At 39.2% G+C, this 24465-nt stretch overlaps 1 protein-coding gene across 22 annotated transcripts in view; it reads left to right on the forward strand.

Annotated features, from left to right (window-relative positions):
• Positions 1-20073, forward strand: part of LOC138676110 (mucin-19) — a 769116-nt gene extending 749043 nt beyond the window's left edge. For all 22 annotated transcript variants that reach the window (XM_069765013.1, XM_069765031.1, XM_069765021.1 and 19 more), the window contains 3 exons: positions 5224-5263; positions 18300-18441; positions 19612-20073. In XM_069765013.1, coding sequence (XP_069621114.1) covers positions 5224-5263; positions 18300-18441; positions 19612-19786 — 357 coding nt within the window. In that variant the 3' untranslated portion in view covers positions 19787-20073. The remainder of the gene's footprint in view (positions 1-5223; positions 5264-18299; positions 18442-19611) is intronic.
• The last annotated feature ends 4392 nt before the right edge of the window (positions 20074-24465 follow it).

A 24465-nucleotide genomic window follows, 5' to 3' on the forward strand; every position in this document is an offset into this window, starting at 1 on the left:
ACCATGGTACCGACGAAAGCGTCATCTTGTCCCGCAAAAAACGAGCTGCCATACAGCATCATCAGCAAAAAATTTAAAAAGTTATAGTCCTGAGAATAAAGCGATGCAAAAATAATTATTTTTTCTATAAAATAGTTTTTATCGTATAAAAGCGCCAAAACATAAAAAATTGATTTAAATGAGGTATAAACGCCTCCCCCAAAAGAAATTCATGAATAGCTGGTTTTTGGTCATTCTGCCTCACAAAAATCGTAATAAAAAGCGATCAAAAAATGTCACGTGCCCGAAAATGTTACCAATAAAAACGACAACTCGTCCCGCAAAAAACAAGACCTCATATGACTCTGTGGACCAAAATATGGAAAAATTATAGCTCTCAAAATGTGGTAACGCAAAAAAATATTTTTTGCAATAAAAAGCGTCTTTCAGTGTGTGACGGCTGCCAATCATAAAAATCCGCTAAAAAACCCGCTATAAAAGTAAATCAAACCCCCCTTCATCACCCCCCTAGTTAGGGAAAAATTAAAAAAATGTATTTATTTCCATTTTCCCATTAGGGTTAGGGCTAGGGTTAGGGCTAGGGTTAGGGTTAGGGCTAGGGTTAGGGTTAGGGCTAGGGTTAGGGCTAGGGCTAGGGTTAGGGCTAGGGTTAGGGTTAGGGCTGGGGTTAGGGTTAGGGCTAGGGTTAGGGCTAGGGTTAGGGTTAGGGCTAGAGTTAGGGCCACAGTTAGGGTTGGGGCTAAAGTTAGGGTTAGGGTTGGGGCTAAAGTTACGGTTAGGGTTTAGATTACATTTACAGTTGGGAATAGGGTTGGGATTAGGGTTAGGGGTGTGTCAGGGTTAGAGGTGTGGTTAGGGTTACTGTTGGGATTAGGGTTAGGGGTGTGTTTGGATTAGGGTTTCAGTTATAATTGAGGGGTTTCCACTGTTTAGGCACATCAGGGGCTCTCCAAACGCGACATGGCGTCCGATCTCAATTCCAGCCAATTCTGCGTTGAAAAAGTAAAACAGTGCTCCTTCCCTTCCGAGCTCTCCCGTGTGCCCAAACAGGGGTTTACCCCAACATATGGGGTATCAGCGTACTCAGGACAAATAGGACAACAACATTTGGGGTCCAATTTCTACTGTTACCCTTGGGAAAATACAAAACTGGGGGCTAAAAATATTTTTTGTGGGAAAAAAAGATTTTTTTATTTTCAAGGCTCTGCGTTATAAACTGTAGTGAAACACTTGTGGGTTCAAAGTTCTCACAATACATCTAGATGAGTTCCATGGGGGGTCTAGTTTCCAATATGGGGTCACTTGTGGGGGTTTCTACTGTTTAGGTACATTAGGGGCTCTGCAAACGCAATGTGACACCTGCAGACCATTCCATCTAAGTCTGCATTCCAAATGGCGCTCCTTCCCTTCCGAGCCCTCCCATGCGGCCAAACAGTGGTTCCCCCCCACATATGGGGTATCAGCGCACTCAGGACAAATTGGACAACAACTTTTGGGGTCGAATTTCTCCTCTTACCCTTGGGAAAATACAAAACTGGGGGCTAAAAAATAATTTTTTGGGGAAATTTTTATTTTTATTTTCACGGCTCTGCGTTACAAACTGTAGTGAAACACTTGGGGCTTCAAAGCTCTCACAACACATCTAGATGAGTTCCTTAGGGGGTCTACTTTCCAAAATGGTGTCACTTGTGGGGGGTTTCTACTCTTTAGGTACATTAGGGGCTCTGCAAATGCAATGTGACACCTGCAGACCATTCCATCTAAGTCTGTATTCCAAATGGCGCTCCTTCCCTTCCGAGCCATCCCACGCGGCCAAACTGTGGTTCCCCCCCACATATGGGGTATCAGCGCACTCAGGACAAATTGGACAACAACTTTTGGGGTCGAAATTCTCTTCTTACCCTTGGGAAAATACAAAACTGGGGGCTAAAACATAATTTTTGTGGGAAAAAATTTTTGTTTAATTTTTGCGGCTCTGCATTATAAACTTCTGTGAAGCCCTTGGTGGGTCAAAGCGCTCAAAACACATCTAGATAAATTCCTTAGGGGGTCTACTTTCCAAAATGGTGTCACTTGTGGGGGGTTTCAATGTTTAGGCATATCAGTGGCTCTCCAAAAGCAACATGGCGTCCCATCTCAATTCCTGTCAATTTTGCATTGAAAAGTCAAACGGCGCTCCTTCCCTTCTGAGCTCTCCCATGCACCCAAACAGTGGTTTACCCCCACATATGGGGAATCAGCGTACTCAGGACAAATTGTACAACAACTTTTGGGGTCCAATTTCTTCTCTTACCCTTGGGAAAATAAAAAATTGGGGGCGAAAAGATAATTTTTTTGAAAAAATATGATTTTTTATTTTTACGGTTCTGCATTATAAACTTCTGTGAAACACTTGGTGGGTCAAAAGTTCCTTAGGAGGTCTACTTTCCAAAATGGTGTCACTTGTGGGGGGTTTCAATGTTTAGGCATATCAGTGGCTCTCCAAAAGCAACATGGCGTCCCATCTCAATTCCTGTCAATTTTGCATTGAAAAGTCAAACGGCGCTCCTTCCCTTCTGAGCTCTCCCATGCACCCAAACAGTGGTTTACCCCCACATATGGGGAATCAGCGTACTCAGGACAAATTGTACAACAACTTTTGGGGTCCAATTTCTTCTCTTACCCTTGGGAAAATAAAAAATTGGGGGCGAAAAGATAATTTTTTTGAAAAAATATGATTTTTTATTTTTACGGTTCTGCATTATAAACTTCTGTGAAACACTTGGTGGGTCAAAAGTTCCTTAGGAGGTCTACTTTCCAAAATGGTGTCACTTGTGGGGGGTTTCAATGTTTAGGCACATCAGTGGCTCTCCAAACGCAACATGGCGTAACATCTCAATTCCTGTCAATTTTGCACTGAAAAGTCAAACGGCGCTCCTTCCCTTCCGAGCTCTCCCATTCGCCCAAACAGTGGTTTACCCCCGCATATGGGGTATCAGCGTACTCAGGACAAATTGTACAACAACTTTTGGGGTCCAATTTCTTCTCTTACTCTTGGGAAAATAAAAATTTGGCGGCGAAAAGATAATTTGTGAAAAAATATGATTTTTTATTTTTACGGTTCTGCATTATAAACTTCTGTGAAGCACTTGGTGGGTCAAAGTGCTCACCACACCTCTAGAAAAGTTCCTTAGGGGGTCTACTTTCCAAAATGGTGTCACTTGTGGGGGGTTTCAATGTTTAGGCACATCAGGGGCTCTCCAAACGCAACATGGTGTCCCATCTCGATTCCAGTCAATTTTGCATTGAAAAGTCAAATGGCGCTCCTTTGCTTCCGAGCTCTGTCATGCGCCCAAACAGTGGTTTACCACCACATATGGGGTATCGGTGTACTCAGGACAAATTGTACAACAACTTTTGGGGTCCATTTCTCCTGTTGCCTTTGGTAAACTAAAACAAATTGGAGCTGAATTAAATTTTTTGTGAAAAAAAGTTAAATGTTCATTTTTATTTAAACATTCCAAAAATTCCTGTGAAGCACCAGAAGGGTTAATAAACTTCTTGAATATTGTTTTGAGCATCTTGAGGGGTGCAGTTTTTAGAATGGTGTCACACTTGGGTATTTTCTATCATATAGACCCCTCAAAATGACTTCAAATGAGATGTGGTCCCTAAAAAAAAAATGGTGTTGTAAAAATGAGAAATTGCTGGTCAACTTTTAACCCTTATAACTCCCTAACAAAAAAAAATTTGGTTCCAAAATTGTGCTGATGTAAAGTAAACATGTGGGAAATGTTACTTATTAAGTATTTTGTGTGACATATCTCTGTGATTTAATTGCATAAAAATTCAAAGTTGGAAAATTGCGAAATTTTCATAATTTTCGCCAAATTTCTGTTTTTTTCACAAACAAACGCAGGTACTATCAAAGGATTTCTACAACTATCATGAAGCTTTTTTAGAGTTATAATCTCATAAAGGGACAGTGGTCAGAATTGTAAAAATTGGCCCGGTCATTAACGTGCAAACCACCCTCGGGGCTTAAGGGGTTATTGCCACAACCAAGATGGCTACGGCATTACAGTGACGTGCAGGCAATCCCCGCATGCTTATTGGCGGTGTAACCGGTGCCAAAAATGTGACGCAAAAAATGTAATGAGTACATCCGAGCACCTTGATACTTGAGTGATAACCAAGTATCACCAAGCATGTTCTCTCTCCCTATTGATAAATAATAAATGTTATTTTATAGAGGTTTTTCTTCTTTTCATTTGGTATACTACTTTGTTACCCCTGTAAAGTGGACCCTCAACAATCTAATATGGTTAATCTATCCCTGGGATAGGACATCAGGATAAAAGAAGTGGAAACCCCACTTAACTGAATGGAATCCCACTTCTACAGATTCTACAAATGGCGTTTCTAGCTTTTAAAGCAAAATATGGTTTTAATATCTGTTCTGATAAATGTTATATGAAAAATTGATAAAGTAATAAAATAAATGTGTTATGTTATATTTTTTGTATCCAGTTGAGTAAAACGCATAAGGTAGGCTGCGCTGTTAGAGTAAATTGATTCTTCAAAAATGATGCTAAAAGGTTTTTTATTCACAACAACATATTTCAATGCCATATCAGCATCTTTATCAAGTATAGAAACCAAATGTGTGACGTTTTTTTTTTTTTAACTTCATAATGATGTGGGTATTATGTATAAACCAATTGTGAATAAAAAACGTTTCATCATCATTGTTGAAAAATCAATTTAACTCCAACAGTGCAGCCCACATGTTTTTCTGGCTGGATCCAATATATCCTGGAGGATTTATCCACCAGCCACGGAGTTGTGCGCTCTGTTCTCCACTTCTAAGTTTATTCATGTTCCATGTTTTAGTTTTTGTATTTTTAGTTGTTGAAAGCTGAATGTTGACCAAGTAGTTAACATTACCATGACCTATTACCATTAGCTCCTATAGGGCTATTAGCCAGTCTTAAACAGCAAACTTGACTTATATGTAGTGATTTAATATCTTCCCTACTACTGTTTTACTGCATAACTTGACAATTGTATTGATCAGGTATTTAGGAAAAATGAGTAGCCTGTAATGATAGAGTAGTCTGTTATGTTGGTCATATCTGTTATTATCGCCCACCTTTATAAAGATCAACTGAATCAAAATTTATTTTTAAAAAATAATTTAAAAAGTATTTTATCTTTCCTTAAATGTTCTGCTTTATGTTTTAGGATGGAAGAATTTATGATGAAAATAGATGTTGTTATACTTGTAAGTAAAACTGCATTGGATATATATGGGGCCTTTGTTTTGGTTTTCTATCTTAAAAATGTGTCAAACTTTGGGACTTAAAATGTTGATTTATTCATTCAGTGATGGTGGTTCTGGTGATGTATTTCCTCATTAAGAAAAATAAAGAAAAAATATATATTTATATTTGATAGGGCAACATCCATAAAAGTTCGGTCTATCAAAATGATCAAAATATAAAGCTTATTAACCAAGAACAAAAATTGTACAGCCAGAACTGCTTTTTCTGGTCATCTTACATTCTTAAAACATGCAGTAAAAAGCAATTACAGTGTTGTATATACCCCAAATTGGTTTCCATAAAAACATCAGATGACCACGCAAAAAGCAAGTCCTCGTGTAGTTGTATGGACGGAACAATCAACATGTTACAATTCTTAAAGAATGGATATAGGAGAAATAGTGGATTTTCTGATGAGTAAATGGTAAGGTAAAGAACCAGGAACTTTTTTTTTTTTTAATTTAATGTGGTTTTTAATCCTTGCTTTTCGAAGTACACACACTTCTTCCTCAGGATATAACCCCATTTAGATACATGAAACAGTCAGACAGATTTATAGGAGTTGAATTCAAATAATGATGCCAAGAAGGCACATGGTATATTAAAGTTCACTCATCATTATTTGTGCACTAAACAAAACTTTTTCATTGTATAAACACCAAAAAATGAACCTAAAGAAATTTCTAAAGAAATATGCGTGACATTTGCATAAAGTGTAAGTAATTATTATATACTAGATGGTGGCCCGATTCTAACGCATCGGGTATTCTAGAATATGTATGTAGTTTATTTATGAAGATTTAAGAATAATGCAATGAATAGAGAGGATTTTCCGGGTAAAATATATACATTATCATTAAATTTTATTGCTCATAGAACTTAATACCACTGAACAACATTATTAAATAAATCATCAAAATATATAAACCATTACATGAATATCTAACTGTATTTAAATAACTCATCAGACGAAAGAAGTACATCGACACTATAATATATTTATTAACAATATCAACCCAAAATATTTTTTTTACACCACATTGACTGACTGAACGTGTTCGGTAAACGTGAATAAACTTTGGCGCACTGTGAGTGACAGAACGTGTTCAGTAAACGTGACTGAACTACGTGGCACTGTGACTGACAAATTGTTCAGTAAACATGAGTGAACTATGTGGCACTGTGACTGACAGAACGTGTTCAGTAAACATGACTGAACTATATGGCACTGTGACTGACAGAACTTGTTCAGTAAACGTGACTGAACTACGTGGCACTGTGACTGACAAATTGTTCAGTAAACATGAGTGAACTATGTAGCACTGTGACTGACAGAACTTGTTCAGTAAACATGACTGAACTACATGGCACTGTGACTGACAGAACTTGTTCAGTAAACGTGACTGAACTAGGTGGCACTGTGACTGACAGAACTTGTTCAGTAAACATGACTGAACTAGGTGACACTTTGACTGACAGAACTTGTTCAGTAAACATGACTGAACTACGTGGCACTGTCACTGACAGAACTTGTTCAGTAAACGTGACAACTACATGGCTCTGTGACTGACAGAACTTGTTCAGTAAACGTGACTGAACTACCTGACACTGTGACTGACAGAACGTGTTCAGTAAACGTGACTGTACTAAGTGGGACTGTGACTGACAGAACTTATTCAGTAAGCGTGAGAGAACTATGTCGCACTGTGACTGACAGAACTTGTTCAGTAAACATGACTGAACTACATGGCACTGTGACTGACAGAACTTGTTCAGTAAATGTGACTGAACTACGTGGCACTGTGACTGACAAATTGTTCAGTAAACATGAGTGTACTATGTAGCACTGTGACTGACAGAACTTGTTCAGTAAACATGACTGAACTACATGGCACAGTGACTGACAGAACTTGTTCAGTAAACATGACTGAACTAGGTGGCACTGTGACTGACAGAACTTGTTCAGTAAACGTGACTGAACTACGTGGCACTGTGATTGACAGAATGTGTTCAGTAAATGTGAGTGAACTATGTGGCACTGTGACTGACAGAACTTGTTCCGTAAACATGACTGAACTACATGGCACTGTGACTGACAGAACTTGTTCAGTAAACGTGACTGAACTACGTGGCACTGTGACTGAAAAATTGTTCAGTAAACATGAGTGAACTATGTGGCACTGTGACTGACAGAACGTGTTCAGTAAACATGACTGAACTATATGGCACTGTGACTGACAGAACTTGTTCAGTAAACGTGACTGAACTACGTGGCACTGTGACTGACAAATTGTTCAGTAAACATGAGTGAACTATGTAGCACTGTGACTGACAGAACTTGTTCAGTAAACATGACTGAACTACATGGCACTGTGACTGACAGAACTTGTTCAGTAAACGTGACTGAACTAGGTGGCACTGTGACTGACAGAACTTGTTCAGTAAACATGACTGAACTAGGTGACACTGTGACTGACAGAACTTGTTCAGTAAACATGACTGAACTACGTGGCACTGTCACTGACAGAACTTGTTCAGTAAACGTGACAACTACATGGCTCTGTGACTGACAGAACTTGTTCAGTAAACGTGACTGAACTACCTGACACTGTGGCTGACAGAACGTGTTCAGTAAACGTGACTGTACTAAGTGGGACTGTGACTGACAGAACTTATTCAGTAAGCGTGAGAGAACTATGTCGCACTGTGACTGACAGAACTTGTTCAGTAAACATGACTGAACTACATGGCACTGTGACTGACAGAACTTGTTCAGTACATGTGACTGAACTACGTGGCACTGTGACTGACAAATTGTTCAGTAAACATGAGTGTACTATGTAGCACTGTGACTGACAGAACTTGTTCAGTAAACATGACTGAACTACATGGCACAGTGACTGACAGAACTTGTTCAGTAAACATGACTGAACTAGGTGGCACTGTGACTGACAGAACTTGTTCAGTAAACGTGACTGAACTACGTGGCACTGTGATTGACAGAATGTGTTCAGTAAATGTGAGTGAACTATGTGGCACTGTGACTGACAGAACTTGTTCCGTAAACATGACTGAACTACATGGCACTGTGACTGACAGAACTTGTTCAGTAAACGTGACTGAACTACGTGGCACCATGACTGACAAATTGTTCAGTAAACATGAGTGAACTATGTAGCACTGTGACTGACAGAACTTGTTCCGTAAACATGACTGAACTACATGGCACTGTGACTGACAGAACTTGTTCAGTAAACGTGACTGAACTACGTGGCACTGTGACTGACAAATTGTTCAGTAAACATGAGTGAACTATGCGGCACTGTGACTGACAGAACTTGTTCAGTAAACATGACTGAACTATATGGCACTGTGACTGACAGAACTTGTTCAGTAAACGTGACTGAACTAGGTGGCACTGTGACTGACAGAACTTGTTCAGTAAACGTGACTGAACTACGTGGCACTGTGACTGACAAATTGTTCAGTAAACATGAGTGAACTATGCGGCACTGTGACTGACAGAACTTGTTCAGTAAACATGACTGAACTATATGGCACTGTGACTGACAGAACTTGTTCAGTAAACGTGACTGAACTACGTGGCACTGTGACTGACAAATTGTTCAGTAAACATGAGTGAACTATGTAGCACTGTGACTGACAGAACTTGTTCAGTAAACATGACTGAACTACATGGCACTGTGACTGACAGAACTTGTTCAGTAAACATGACTGAACTACGTGGCACTGTCACTGACAGAACTTGTTCAGTAAACGTGACAACTACATGGCTCTGTGACTGACAGAACTTGTTCAGTAAACGTGACTGAACTACCTGACACTGTGACTGACAGAACATGTTCAGTAAACGTGACTGTACTAAGTGGGACTGTGACTGACAGAATTTATTCAGTAAGCGTGAGAGAACTATGTCGCACTGTGACTAACAGAACTTATTCAGTAAATGTGACTGAACTACGTGGCACTGTGACTGACAGAACTTGTTCAGTAAACATGACTGAACTACATGGCACTGTGACTGACAGAACTTGTTCAGTAAATGTGACTGAACTATGTGGCACTGTGACTGACAAATTGTTCAGTAAACATGAGTGAACTATGTAGCACTGTGGCTGACAGAACTTGTCCAGTAAACATGACTGAACTACATGGCACTGTGACTGACAGAACTTTTTCAGTAAACGTGACTGAACTAGGTGGCACTGTGACTGACAGAACTTGTTCAGTAAACGTGACTGAACTACGTGGCACTGTGATTGACAGAATGTGTTCAGTAAATGTGAGTGAACTATGTGGCACTGTGACTGACAGAACTTGTTCAGTAAACATGACTGAACTACATGGCACTGTGACTGACAAATTGTTCAGTAAACATGAGTGAACTATGTGGCACTGTGACTGACAGAACTTGTTCAGTAAACATGACTGAACTACATGGAACTGTGACTGACAGAACTTGTTCAGTAAACGTGACTGAACTAGGTGGCACTGTGACTGACAGAACTTGTTCAGTAAACATGACTGTACTAAGTGGGACTGTGACTGACAGAACTTATTCAGTAAGCGTGAGAGAACTATGTCGCACTGTGACTGACAGAACTTGTTCAGTAAACATGACTGAACTACATGGAACTGTGACTGACAGAACTTGTTCAGTAAACATGACTGAACTAGATGGCACTGTGACTGACAGAACTTGTTCAGTAAACGTGACTGAACTAGGTGGCACTGTGACTGACAGAACTTGTTCAGTAAACATGACTGAACTAGATGGCACTGTGACTGACAGAACTTGTTCAGTAAACGTGACTGAACTACGTGGCACTGTGATTGACAGAATGTGTTCAGTAAATGTGAGTGAACTATGTGGCACTGTGACTGACAGAACTTGTTCCGTAAACATGACTGAACTACATGGCACTGTGACTGACAGAACTTATTCAGTAAGCGTGAGAGAACTATGTCGAACTGTGACTAACAGAACTTATTCAGTAAATGTGACTGAACTACGTGGCACTGTGACTGACAAATTGTTCAGTAAACATGAGTGAACTATGTGGCACTGTAACTGACAGAACTTGTTCAGTAAACATGACTGAACTACATGGCACTGTGACTGACAGAACTTGTTCAGTAAATGTGACTGAACTACGTGGCACTGTGACTGACAAATTGTTCAGTAAACATGAGTGAACTATGTAGCACTGTGACTGACAGAACTTGTTCAGTAAACATGACTGAACTACATGGCACTGTGACTAACAGAACTTGTTCAGTAAACGTGACTGAACTAGGTGGCACTGTGACTGACAGAACTTGTTCAGTAAACGTGACTGAACTACATGGCACTGTGATTGACAGAATGTGTTCAGTAAATGTAAGTGAACTATGTGGCACTGTGACTGACAGAACTTGTTCAGTAAACATGACTGAACTACATGGCACTGTGACTGACAGAACTTGTTCAGTAAACGTGACTGAACTACGTGGCACTGTGACTGACAAATTGTTCAGTAAACATGAGTGAACTATGCGGCACTGTGACTGACAGAACTTGTTCAGTAAACGTGACTGAACTACGTGGCACTGTGACTGACAGAACTTGTTCAGTAAACATGACTGAACTAGTTGGCACTATGACTGACAGAACTTGTTCAGTAAACGTGACTGAACTAGGTGGCACTGTGACTGACATAACTTGTTCCGTAAACATGACTGAACTACATGGCACTGTGACTGACAGAACTTGTCCAGTAAACATGACTGAACTACATGGCACTGTGACTGACAGAACTTGTTCAGTAAACATGACTGTACTAAGTGGGACTGTGACTGACAGAACTTATTCAGTAAGCGTGAGAGAACTATGTCGCACTGTGACTGACAGAACTTGTTCAGTAAACATGACTGAACTACATGGAACTGTGACTGACAGAACTTGTTCAGTAAACATGACTGAACTAGATGGCACTGTGACTGACAGAACTTGTTCAGTAAACGTGACTGAACTAGGTGGCACTGTGACTGACAGAACTTGTTCAGTAAACATGACTGAACTAGATGGCACTGTGACTGACAGAACTTGTTCAGTAAACGTGACTGAACTACGTGGCACTGTGATTGACAGAATGTGTTCAGTAAATGTGAGTGAACTATGTGGCACTGTGACTGACAGAACTTGTTCCGTAAACATGACTGAACTACATGGCACTGTGACTGACAGAACTTGTTCAGTAAACGTGACTGAACTACGTGGCACCATGACTGACAAATTGTTCAGTAAACATGAGTGAACTATGTAGCACTGTGACTGACAGAACTTGTTCCGTAAACATGACTGAACTACATGGCACTGTGACTGACAGAACTTATTCAGTAAGCGTGAGAGAACTATGTCGCACTGTGACTAACAGAACTTATTCAGTAAATGTGACTGAACTACGTGGCACTGTGACTGACAAATTGTTCAGTAAACATGAGTGAACTATGTAGCACTGTGACTGACAGAACTTGTTCAGTAAACATGACTGAACTACCTGACACTGTGACTGACAGAACATGTTCAGTAAACGTGACTGTACTAAGTGGGACTGTGACTGACAGAATTTATTCAGTAAGCGTGAGAGAACTATGTCGCACTGTGACTAACAGAACTTATTCAGTAAATGTGACTGAACTACGTGGCACTGTGACTGACAGAACTTGTTCAGTAAACATGACTGAACTACATGGCACTGTGACTGACAGAACTTGTTCAGTAAATGTGACTGAACTATGTGGCACTGTGACTGACAAATTGTTCAGTAAACATTAGTGAACTATGTAGCACTGTGGCTGACAGAACTTGTCCAGTAAACATGACTGAACTACATGGCACTGTGACTGACAGAACTTGTTCAGTAAACGTGACTGAACTAGGTGGCACTGTGACTGACAGAACTTGTTCAGTAAACGTGACTGAACTACGTGGCACTGTGATTGACAGAATGTGTTCAGTAAATGTGAGTGAACTATGTGGCACTGTCACTGACAGAACTTGTTCAGTAAACATGACTGAACTACATGGCACTGTGACTGACAAATTGTTCAGTAAACATGAGTGAACTATGTGGCACTGTGACTGACAGAACTTGTTCAGTAAACATGACTGAACTACATGGCACTTTGACTGACAGAACTTGTTCAGTAAACGTGACTGAACTAGGTGGCACTGTGACTGACAGAACTTGTTCAGTAAACATGACTGAACTACGTGGCACTGTCACTGACAGAACTTGTTCAGTAAACGTGACAACTACATGGCTCTGTGACTGACAGAACTTGTTCAGTAAACATGACTGAAATGACTGAAACAATCTTGCCTTGGCCAGGCATTTACTATGGAGGACATAGAATAAACTTCAATCTAATATTGCGGCCAGCATGCAGCCAGCGGGTAAGGAAAGGGTGAATCAAACACACGAAAACTCCACCCATATGACCGAAAACCTGTCCCGCCAAATTCAGGTGACAGGTTCCCTTTAAAGGGATTAGTGGATAGAAAAATATGTACACCATGTGCAGAATTATTAGGCAAGTTGTATTTTAGAGGATTATTGTTATTATTGATCAACAACTATGTTCTCAATCAACCCAAAAGACTCATAAATATCAAAGCTTAATATTTTTGGAAGTTGGAGTGGGTTTTTTTCAGATTTGGCTATCTTAGGAGGATATCTGTTTTTGCAGGTAACTATTACTGTGCAAAATTATTAGGCAACTTAATAAAAACCAAATATATTCCCATCCCACTTGCTTTTTTTCACCAGGTAAACCAATATAACTGCACAAAATTTAGAAATAAACATTTCTGACATGCAAAAAGAAAATCCCCAAAAATAGTGACCAATATAGTCACCTTTCTTTATGTTGACACTCAACAGCCTTCCATCCATAGATTCTGTCAGTTGCTTGATCTGTTTACTATCAACATTGCGTGCAGCAGCCACCACAGCCTCCCAGACACTGTTCCGAGAGGTGGACTGTTTTCCATCCCTGTAGATCTCACATTTTATGAGGGACCACAGGTTCTCTATGGGGTTCAGATCAGGTGAACAAGGGGGCCATGTCATTATTTTTTCTTCTTTGAGACCTTTACTAGCCAGCCACGCTGTGGAGTAGTTGGAGGGATGTGATGAAGCATTGTTCTGCACTTAAATTCATGTTTTTCTTGAATGATACCGACTTCTTCCTGCACCACTGCTTGAAGAAGTTGTCTTCCAGAAACTGGCAGTAGGTCTGGGAGATGAGCTTCACTCCTTCCTCAACCCAAAAAGGTCCTACAAGTTCATCTTTTATGATACCAGCCCATACCAGTACCCCACCTCCACCTTGCTGGCGTCTGAGTCGGAGTGGAGCTCTCTGCCCTTAACTGATCCAGCCTCTGGCCCATTCATCTGGCCCATCAAGGGTTACTCTCATTTCATCAGTCCATAAAACCTTTGAAAAGTCAGTCTTAAGATATTTCTTGGCCCAGTCTTGATGTTTTATCTTATGTTTCTTGTTCAAATATGGTCGTTTTTCAGCCTTCCTTACCTTGGCCGTGTCCCTGAGAATTGCACACCTTGTGCTTTTTGTTACTCCAGTAACGTTGCAGCTCTGAAATATGGCAAAACTGGTGGCAAATGGCATCTTGGCAGCTTCATGCTTGATTTTTCTCAATTCATGGGCAGTTATTTTGCGCCTTTTTTGCCCAACACGCTTCTTGCGACCCTGTTGGCTATTTGCCATGAAACGCTAGATTGTTCGGTGATCACGCTTCTAAAGTTTGGCAATTTCAAGACTGGTGCATCCATCTGCAAGACATCTCACAATTTTGAACTTTTCAAATCTCTCTTCTGACCCATTTTGCCAAAGGAAAGGAAGTTGCCTAATAATTAAGCTCACCTTATATAGGGTTTTGATGTCATTAGACAACACCCTCCTCATTACAGAGATGCACATCACCTGATTTCCTTAATTGGTAGTTGGCTCTCAAGCCTGTACAGCTTGGAGTAGGACAACATGTATAAAAAGTATCATGTGATAAAAATACAACTTGCCTAATAATTCTGCACACAGTGTATACTATTTTGAGATATAAAATAGTATATTATAATGTTGAATTACATACTAAAGATAATTAATTTAAATTCAATTATATATTATATATACAATGAGAAAGAAAATTATTAAAGAGAAGAAACAATAGTTGTTCAAAATTTGGGATTTTATGAATAAGAAAGTATGAATAGACTGAGTGTGTGATGTATGCGTGAGAAAGTAGGTCAGCGCGAAAGTTCCTTTAATTGTACTACAGTGATCTTTGGAATTCCCCCACCGCTGCGACTGAATGTAGATATTATATATTATAAAATATGTATTAAAATATTATGTTTTCTTTTCTATCCATTAAACCCTTCACATTTTTTTAGAAATTCATTCCACATTCATTCTACATGGCTCGCTCAATAAACCTACTCTCCGACACCAATTAACAAAAAACACATGTTCAAATTCAATTCCATATATATATATATATATATATATATATATATATATATATATATATATATATATATATATAGTGTATATACACATACAGTGGGGGAAATAAGTATTTGATCCCTTGCTGATTTTGTCAGTTTGCCCACTGACAAAGACATGAACAGTCTATAATTTTAAGAGTAGGTTAATTTTAACATTGAGAGATAGAATATAAAAAATAAAATCCAGAAAATCACATTGTATAAATTGTATACATTTATTTGCATTTTACAGTGAGAAATAAGTATTTGATCCCTCTGGCAAGCAAGTCTTGGTGTCAAAAACCCTGTTTGGCAAGCACAGCAGTCAGACTTTTTTTTAGTTGATGATGAGGTTTGCACATGTCAGGAGGAATTTTGGTCCACTCCTCTTTGCAGATCTGTAAATTATTATGGTTTTGAGGCTGTCACTTGGTAACTCGGAGCTTCAACTCCCTCCATAACTGTTCTATGGGATTAAGGTCTGGAGACATGCTTCTTTTTGAGTCACTTCTTTGTTGCCTTGGCTGTATGTTTTAGGTCATTGTCTTGCTGGAAGACCCAGCCATGACCCATTTTCAATATCCTGGTGGAGGGAAGGAGGTTGGCACTCACCATTTTACCGTACATGGCTTCATCCATTCTCCCCTTGATGCGGTGAAGTAGTCCTGCGCCCTTAGCAGAGAAACATCCCCAAAACATAATGTTTCCATCTCCATGCTTGACAGTGGGGACAGTGTTCTTTGGTCATAGGTAGCATTTCTCTTCCTACAAACACGGCGAGTTGAGTTAATGCCAAAGTCCTCAATTTTTGTCTCATCTGACCACAGCACCTTCTCTCAATCACTCACAGAATCATCCAGGTGTTCTTTGGAAAACTTCAGATGGGCCTGCACATGTGCATTCTTGAGCAGGGGGACCTTCTGGGCACTGCAGGAATATAAACCTTTATGGCGTAATGTGTTACCAATTGTTTTCTTGGTGACTGTGGTCCCAGCTGCCCCCGAGGTGAGATTTTGCATGGTGCTTCAGATCGATGTCGATTGACAGTCATTTTGTATTTCTTCCATTTCATTACTTTTGCACCAACAATTGTCTCCTTCTCACCCAGCATCTTACTTATGGTTTTGTAGCCCATTCCAGCTATGTGCAGGTCTATGATCTTGTCCCTGACTCTTTGGTCTTACCCATGGTGTAGAGGTTAGAGTCTGACTAATTAATTGAGTCTGTGGACATGAGTCTTTTATAAAGGTGACTATGTAAGATAGCGGTCTTTAATGCAGGTAACGAGTTGATTATGAGCGTCTAACTGGTCTGTTGGAACCGGAACTCTTAATTGTTGGTAGGGGATCAAATACTTACTTCTCACTGCAAAATACAACAAAATTTATATCATTTATACAATGTGATTTTCTGGATTTTATTTTTGATATTCTATCTCTCAATGTTAAAATTAACCTACCCTTAAAATTATAGACTGTTCATGTGTTCGTCAGTGGGCAAACTTACAAAATCAGCAAGGGATCAAATACACTCTAATTCATACACTTACTGCTACTTAATTTCTCATGGAGTCTCCTGGAGCACTTAAGGCCCTCATAACTATGCCCCATCCCAGAACAATTACCTAAAGAACTCCCTGGTTGGCAGTAGGAAGACAGAGTACAGCACTGGAGAGGAGGATTGTTACCTGAGCAAGCTCATTATCCTGGGCCCTGCAGACACTGGAGCACACATTTTGTCCGTTTCTTCCATTTTAATGGCCTCTGGTAATAAGAACTTAACTCATAGACCGAAAACGTGCTATGGCTCAGTCTTTCATATCTCATTTAAAATATGACTAATATTCCTCAGTGGTCTCCACAATCATACTGCTAAAAGAGGATTGTGCTGCCCACTGAGAGATAATTCAGATTACCTCCTGACATGAGAGGCTCATGTCACCTTTCGACAATGCAGCCTGGAAGGTAGGACATTACAGTGCCTCAAACTCGATCCCCTAGTCACTCAGTTAACCCATTGTCTACCAATGTTGTTTTTTTGGGACGCCTAATCTTTAGCTTCTAGCAACAAAGATTTTATAATTTTTATAATTAGGTCCAATTTTTTGTGTTGTGTTTGTAAAATGAATGTTTTCAAAATAGGAAATCATGTCATTGTCATTTTTAATTGAATATTGGGACACCCTTTTCTGAAAAATCCGTACTTGTAAAAATTTTAATTTGGCAAGTAATGGGTTAAGAGCTCTTTTTTCTCGCTTGTCCACATTTAATTATATACAAGCTTGTTCACTCACATATCGATGCACCCCAGGCCTGCGGAGATCAGAATTGAGGGTGGACATCTCAACTCAACAAGGGCAGTGATTTTGTCGACATGGAGTGCAATAAGAGTGATTATTTTTAAGACTCCTTCAATACTATAGAAGAAAGAATCCTGCACCGCTGCAACACCTGAGCCCAAAAATCCACTGTGTGTGATTACCACCGCCCTTTCGGATTCACGGGTTCCAAACCCTGCAAACAATTGCATAAATACGTATACTGAAGAGAAAAAAGGGTGGCACTCAGCGTTTCTAAAATCCAATCTTTATTGTGACGATTTAAAACATCTTCAGCGGGGGGGTGTGGAACGGGAAAAAAAAATCGGATGGCGGCCGTTTCACGCTCCCTTGCGCTTCCGTCGTCTGATTTACGTTCCGTAACGTTAAGCCAGAATTAAGGTTTTTTTGTCGCCACTACTTTGAAATAAAATGCTATAACGGGCGATCAAAAGATCGTATCTACCCTAAAATGTTGTAAATATAAATGTCAGCTCGGCATGCAAAGAATAAGTCATCTCCCAGCCCAAAATCATGAAAAATGAAGACAATACAGGTCTCGTAAAATGGCGCCATTTTTTTTTTACCAAAGTTTGGATTTTTTTTCACCTCATAAATAAAAAAGAAGATAAAAAATAACTTAGACATGTTTGGTGTCTATGAACTAGTAATGACCTGGAGAATCATAATGGCAGGTCAGTTTTAGCATTTAATGAACATGGTAAAAAAAAAAAAACAACTGTGAAATTGCACTTTTTTTTGCAATTTCACCGCACTTGGATTTCATTTTTTTTCCAGTACATGATATGTTAAAACCAATGATGTCGTTCAAAATTACAACTTGTCCTGCAAAGAAGCCCTCACATGGTCATTTTGACAAAAAAATAAAAAAGTTATTACTCTGGGAAGAAGGGGAGCAAAAAATGAAAACGCAAAATCGGAAAATGGCCCTCGGGTTATGGAGTTAAATCAGATTTTTTTTTGTAAATTGTACTGGAAAATTGAAATCTAATCCTAAAAATGAAATATTGAACTATTTAAGATATTAACCCTTTTGGAATTATCCTGATTGTAAACTTCAGTACATGATGTCTGATTTCCTTTTTGCAGGTGACAACTCGTGCAAACCTTCGCCATCACCAATGGATTTAGTTGTTACTTACCCAGGCTCAGATGAATACTCTGTAATAACCTGTTCAGCATCTGTTACAATGGCAACATGCAATGGCGAATGTGAAGAAGCTAAACCAAGGCAAGTGTAAAGTTAGAAACACAGATTAAAATACTGTGAAAAAAAACATGAAACCTATAAAATATTGGTATTTGTTTGGTATTAATTTAAGGCAAGTTGATAGTTAAAATATTCCAAATCCTTGTTTTGCTAAAAGACTGGTTATTAATTCATGCTATTTTACAATGTATGACTTAGGACTCTTTTCCATTTGTGAGAAACACGTCCGTGTCTCGCATGTGAAAACCAAGCTCTGGCGCCGGCACTTGGGAGCGGAGCGTGCGGCTCCATGTATTGCTATGCGGCCGCACGCTCCGCTCTGGAGTGCCAGCGCCAGAGCTTGGTTTTCACATGCGAGACACGGACGTGTTTCTCGCAAATGGAAAAGAGCCCTAAGTGAGGACCTTGCGTCCAGGACTCATCTTGATAACTATTTAGGTTTTGGGTATATAATTTGCCACATAAAGGCACCTCAGCAAAAAAGAAACCTAAAGCCTTATTCTTCTCACCACAGTATTTGTGCACTTAAAGGGGCAGCATTAGTGAAATTTCTGCTGAATCTAGAGAGTCCAGCTTAACAAAGATGGTTTTTTCACAACACTTGTTTTTTCTGCTCACACAGTATGAGGATTGTTTCTGTACACCACTAAAATCTCTCCTTCTTTCTCACCACTAGAAAGTTAACAAGCTCAGATCCAGCACTTTATCATCATTCACTTTCACAATTACAATTGCTAATTCCATTACCACTTCCTACTGTCGTAGTAGCTGTACCATAACCCACTTACCTTTTCCAACTGCTTATTGAAAGTCATAAATCATATTTATCATTTCGTGACTTCAACAGATAACCTGATCCTCGCAGGAGGCAATAATATGAACAAGTCTGGATGTTGCAGACAAATAGAAATGACAAAATAGTGTTCTGTCAGTGCTTTATCAGATCAACTTCTTCCCATCTTAACGATATATGCACTACTAAAGAGGCCTCCTTTTATGCTAAATGGTCACTAACATTAAAAAAAAAAAAAAAACTTTACATAAATCTTTTGACTGTAAGAAACTTTGTAAAAAATCTTCATGCAATAATCACACAGACATGCACAAGGGCTACTACCAAATAATAATAATAATACTTTACATCTCGTTGACATATGCACCTTATTGAAAAGTCAACTTTTCCTTTTTCAGATATGACCTTAAAGAACATGAAATAAAGAGCGACTGTCACTGCTGCAATGAAGCATCATCTGAGGATGAAACCATTTGGCTGGCTTGCGAAGATGGGATCACAAGGTCATATACCTACAAGCATATAACATCTTGCAGCTGCCATGCTTGTTCTGTTGCATTTACTTACAGATAATCAGATTTTGATTATATTCATACAAGATAGTAAATGAATCTACAAATACGTTAATTAATTCTACTACTGATCTTTAAGACATTGCACTTTATTGTGCGTCGTCATCTTCTTGGTATAGTATACATTTTCATTTTGCTTTAATAATTGACACATACTCACTGTTTCCTGATTATCTAGTATGAAATTTAATGTCTGTCAATACTGAAAAGATGCATTTAGAAAAGTAACCAAAAATTCAAGTGTCTCTCCTGGCTATCACTTTTTTCAATAAAGCATATTTTCTTCAGCATTCGTGTTTGTCAATTATTATTATTTTCTTACTGGTAGTTCCCAAAAAAACAGCAGAGGGGAGATATAAACAGCAGTCCAAGCATTTGAAAAGAAAGGTGGGGATTATAGGGTTTCATTAAACCATGTATCTGTACTACAATCAAATCATAGCCCTGCCTTACTGTAATTTCCTTTTCTTTCCAGAAATAGTACACATGCAAACATAAAACTTTGCAATATATCTTATCAGAGAAATCCACTTTTGAACTGCACAGCGGTGCATCAAGGTGTGGCCAAAATTTACTTGCACCTTCTACCTGCTTGTTTTTCCTCCACCCCCTCCTCTTTGACTGACAGCTCTGGCTTTATAGAGCCAGAGAAACAAGTTAAAGAATGCAAAACAAGTAGAATGCCTGTACTTGGTTTTAACAATCATTCTGTGCTGACAGAGTACCCCTTTCTGACCTCGGACGGGATAGTACGTCCGAGGTCAGAACCCCTGCTTTCATGCGGGCTCCAGCGGTGAGCCCACATCAAAGCCCGGAAATGTCAGCTGTTTTGTACAGCTGACATGTGCCCGCAATAGCAGCAGGTGGAATCGTGATCTGCCCGCCGCTATTAACTAGTTAAATGCCACTGTCATTCAACTAGCGCTTCCGGCCATTGGGCTGGAAATGAGGGCATCGCTGACCCCCGTCAAGTGATCAGGGGTCAGCGATGCATCAGCATGACAAGCAGAGGTCTATTGAAGACCTCTATGGTTGCTGTTGCCGGATTGCTGTGTGCGCCACCTTGTGATCGGCGCTAATAGCAATGCTGTATTCTCCTATATAGGAGCGATCTATGCATCGCTCCTGTGTAGCAGAGCAGATCGAGTTGTGCCAGCTTCTAGCCTCCCATGGAAGCTATTGAAACTTGGCAAAAGTAAAAAAATGTTTTAAAAATATGAAAAAAAATATATAAAAGTTTAAATCACCCCATTCAAAATAGAACAATAAAAAAAAATCAAACATACACATATTTGATATCGCTGAGTTCAGAATCGCCTGATATATCAATAAAAAAAGGATTAACCTGATCTCTAAACGGAGTAGAGAGAAAAAAAATTGAAACACCAGAATTACGGTTTTTTTGGTCACCGCGACACTGCATTAAAATGCAATAACGGGCGATCAAAAGAATGTATCTGCACCAAAATGGTATCATTAAAAACGTCAGCTCAACACACAGAAAATAAGCCCTCACCCGACCTGAGATCACAAAAAATGGAGACGCTACGGTTATCTGAAAATGGCGCAATTTTTTTTTTTTAGCAAAGTTTGGAGTTTTTTTTATTAATTAGATAAAAAATAACTTAGAGATGTTTGGTGTCTATGAACTCGTAATGACCTGGAGAATCAAGTTTTAGCATTTAGTGAACCTAGCAAAAAAGCCAAACAAAAAACAATTGTGGGATTGCACTTGCAATTTCACCGAACTTGGAATTTTTTTCCCATTTTCTAGTACATGACATGCTGAAACCAATGATGTTGTTCAAAAGTAAAACTTGTCCCACAAAAAATAAGCCCACACATGGACATATTGATGGAGAAATAAAAAAGATATGGCTCTGGGAAGGAGGGGAGCGAAAAAACTAAAAAAAAATGGGGTCTTGAAGGGGTTAAAATTCTCAATTCACAGGTAGAAATCTGTATTCAGTGAATACAGATTTTCCCATTACTGAGAAAGGAGATGGCAGTTGGTGCTCAAAGTTCCATGAAGAAAAGTTGCTTATTTTCAAGTGGATTAGTGATTTATGGAATACAAATGTAAATGACAGGTACTCTTTACAGGACCACTTCGTATAGAAAATGAAAAAATATAAATATTTCAACAATTCCCCCTTTTTCCTCCTTCATTTATTTTTTCCTTCTTTACTAGAACCTATTTTATCTGGTACTACAGTTAACCCTCCGTCACATACAATATTCGGACTAACGAGTTCACATACAATGTGCCTGTCAGGCGCCTGCTGGAAAAATACCTATAATATCTAATGTTTGCAATTTCAGTGCTCTAAAAGTGATCAGTGACCTTCATAGGGATGTAATAAAAGAGACTACACATAATCAGTTGCAAAAAAAAACATTTACTTAACATAAAACTAATAACTGTGAAATACAAACTTTTCAAAACTCCCGCCAAATAGTCCCCAGTTCGACTCTCTCAAAAAAATGTACAAAGAAAATTTTTGAACACAAACTTAATTTTAAGGTACCTTAAGTACTATTAAAAACATTCAATCAGAAGTAGATGCTGAGGTTTCCCCAGAAAAGTCACACTTGCAGAGCAAATAGCAAGAATTACACACCATTTTTGCATGTGTCAGGCAAATTGCTTTATGACATTTGAGACATTCATAATTTGAAAGCCTTCTGGTTCCGCTTTCCGTTTGGCAGGTGGTGCATCACCTTCTTTTGTGAGGTGGTGCAGATGGTGACTTTTCACCATCATCTTCTGGGCGGAACCTTTTGAGCTGAACTTGAAGGCGAGAGGGGATACCGATTGTTTTCACGCTTCTCCTGCGTAGCTCTCCAAGTACTAGTTCATGGGCCAATTTTTTCAGATACAATCGTCTACGGAGTGGTTCAAGCTTGTTTTCAAGATAAATTACTTGTGAATTTATGCCACCCAAATTCAACATAGCAAAAAATATGACCATTGGCCAGCGTTTGATGTTTCTGCTGACGTTGAAAGTGGAGCACATCTGATCTGCTGTATCCACACCCCCTTTGGTGGCATTGTAAAATGTAATTGTCTCCGGGGTTTTTTCTGCCCCAGTCCCAGGATCGATGGCAGCATCATCATGAAGTGTTGATAGAAGAAGTACGATTTTTTTGGCATGTGGTACATAGGAAACTAAAGCCTTTCCATTATGGAATGCAAACATACTGCTGTACTGTTGTCTCTCTTTCACACTTACAAACTGTGGCGGCAATTCCCTTTTGTTTTTTCTTACAGTTCCCACATATGACAGCTTCTGAATTTTCAGATAATCAATCAGATCACAACTTGTAAACCAATTGTCAGCTGTAATATTGCGACCTGATCCAAATAAGGGTTCAGCCAGTCTTTTTACAACATCAATGGGTTTGTTGCTCACACAGTAAGGACCTTCTGGTTGTTTTCCTGCATAAACTTCCAGGTTGTAAGTGTAGGTCTTACTGGCATCAACAAGGGCATAAATTTTTATTCCATATTTGTTTGGCTTTGATGGAATATATTGACGAAAGGCACATCTACCACGAAAACCAGGGAGCATTTCGTCAATAGTGAGATTCTCTCCAGGGTAATAACTTTGTTTACAGTTTACAACAAATCTTTGAAATATATCACGAATTGGAGCAAGCCGGTCATGTGTTTTGCGTTCGGTTCGGGTAGTTCTGTCGTCAAACCGAAGGCAACGAATTAGAATCTTGAATCTGTTTATGGACATAACAAGGCTGAATTTTTCAACTCCATCCCCATCTTTACCCCAAAGTTCCTCCAAACTTTGTCTATTTGCCCTATAAGCTCCTGCAAGGTACAGTAATCCAAAAAAAGCACGCAGTTCTATTTCATCTGTGGGCTTGATGGTTCTGTTGCAGATGTACTTGTCCTTTATAATGTCTATATATTGGTTGGTATATGTGACAATAGAGTCCAGAATGTCATCTGTAAATATACTGTTCCAGCATTCAACTGCAGTTTTTGCATTACGTGCAGTTCCTATTACTGCAGGAAGGTGAGTAATAATGTTTAAAGGTTCCCTACGTTTTTTCTGGAATGGCTTCTTGTTCCATTTAGTATTTTTATCTTTTCCAATATAATATGATCCAACTTCTTCATCCTCACCACTGTCACCATCTTGCTCTGTTTCAGAATCCAGGACACATTCTTCCACCTCATCATGAGAATCAATCTCACTTTCCTCTCCTAAATCCTCATTCAGTGTGAGGTCTCTATCATCTAACAGCATGTTTGTTACTTCCTCAACATCAAGTTGTTTGGATAAATTGTACATTTTCCTCTCCATTTCAGCAGATAATCTGAAGCAAGAGAAGGAATATGTTAGGGAACTACTGTATATGCCTGAGCAGCACACTTTCTTTTATAAAATCTCCCTTATTTCTATGAAATATCCTCACATTTTGTGCTATACATTCATAAAACAAGCTAAATAAACTATTGTGATGAATAAAAACATAAAATACCAACCTTACTGAATGTAACGTATTCACATACAATGAGCCTGGGAGATCTGTGCAGCTATATTCTCTCCCCTGAAGCTCTGAAATCCAACTGTGATATCAGGTTTCACAGACCTTCAAGAGACAGGAGACTACCTGGAGGGAGGGGGTTTCCTCACAATCTGTCAGATCAGTTGTATG

This window comes from Ranitomeya imitator, chromosome 4 (genome assembly GCF_032444005.1).
Source record: "Ranitomeya imitator isolate aRanImi1 chromosome 4, aRanImi1.pri, whole genome shotgun sequence".
In the NCBI taxonomy this organism is placed as follows: domain Eukaryota; kingdom Metazoa; phylum Chordata; class Amphibia; order Anura; family Dendrobatidae; genus Ranitomeya; species Ranitomeya imitator.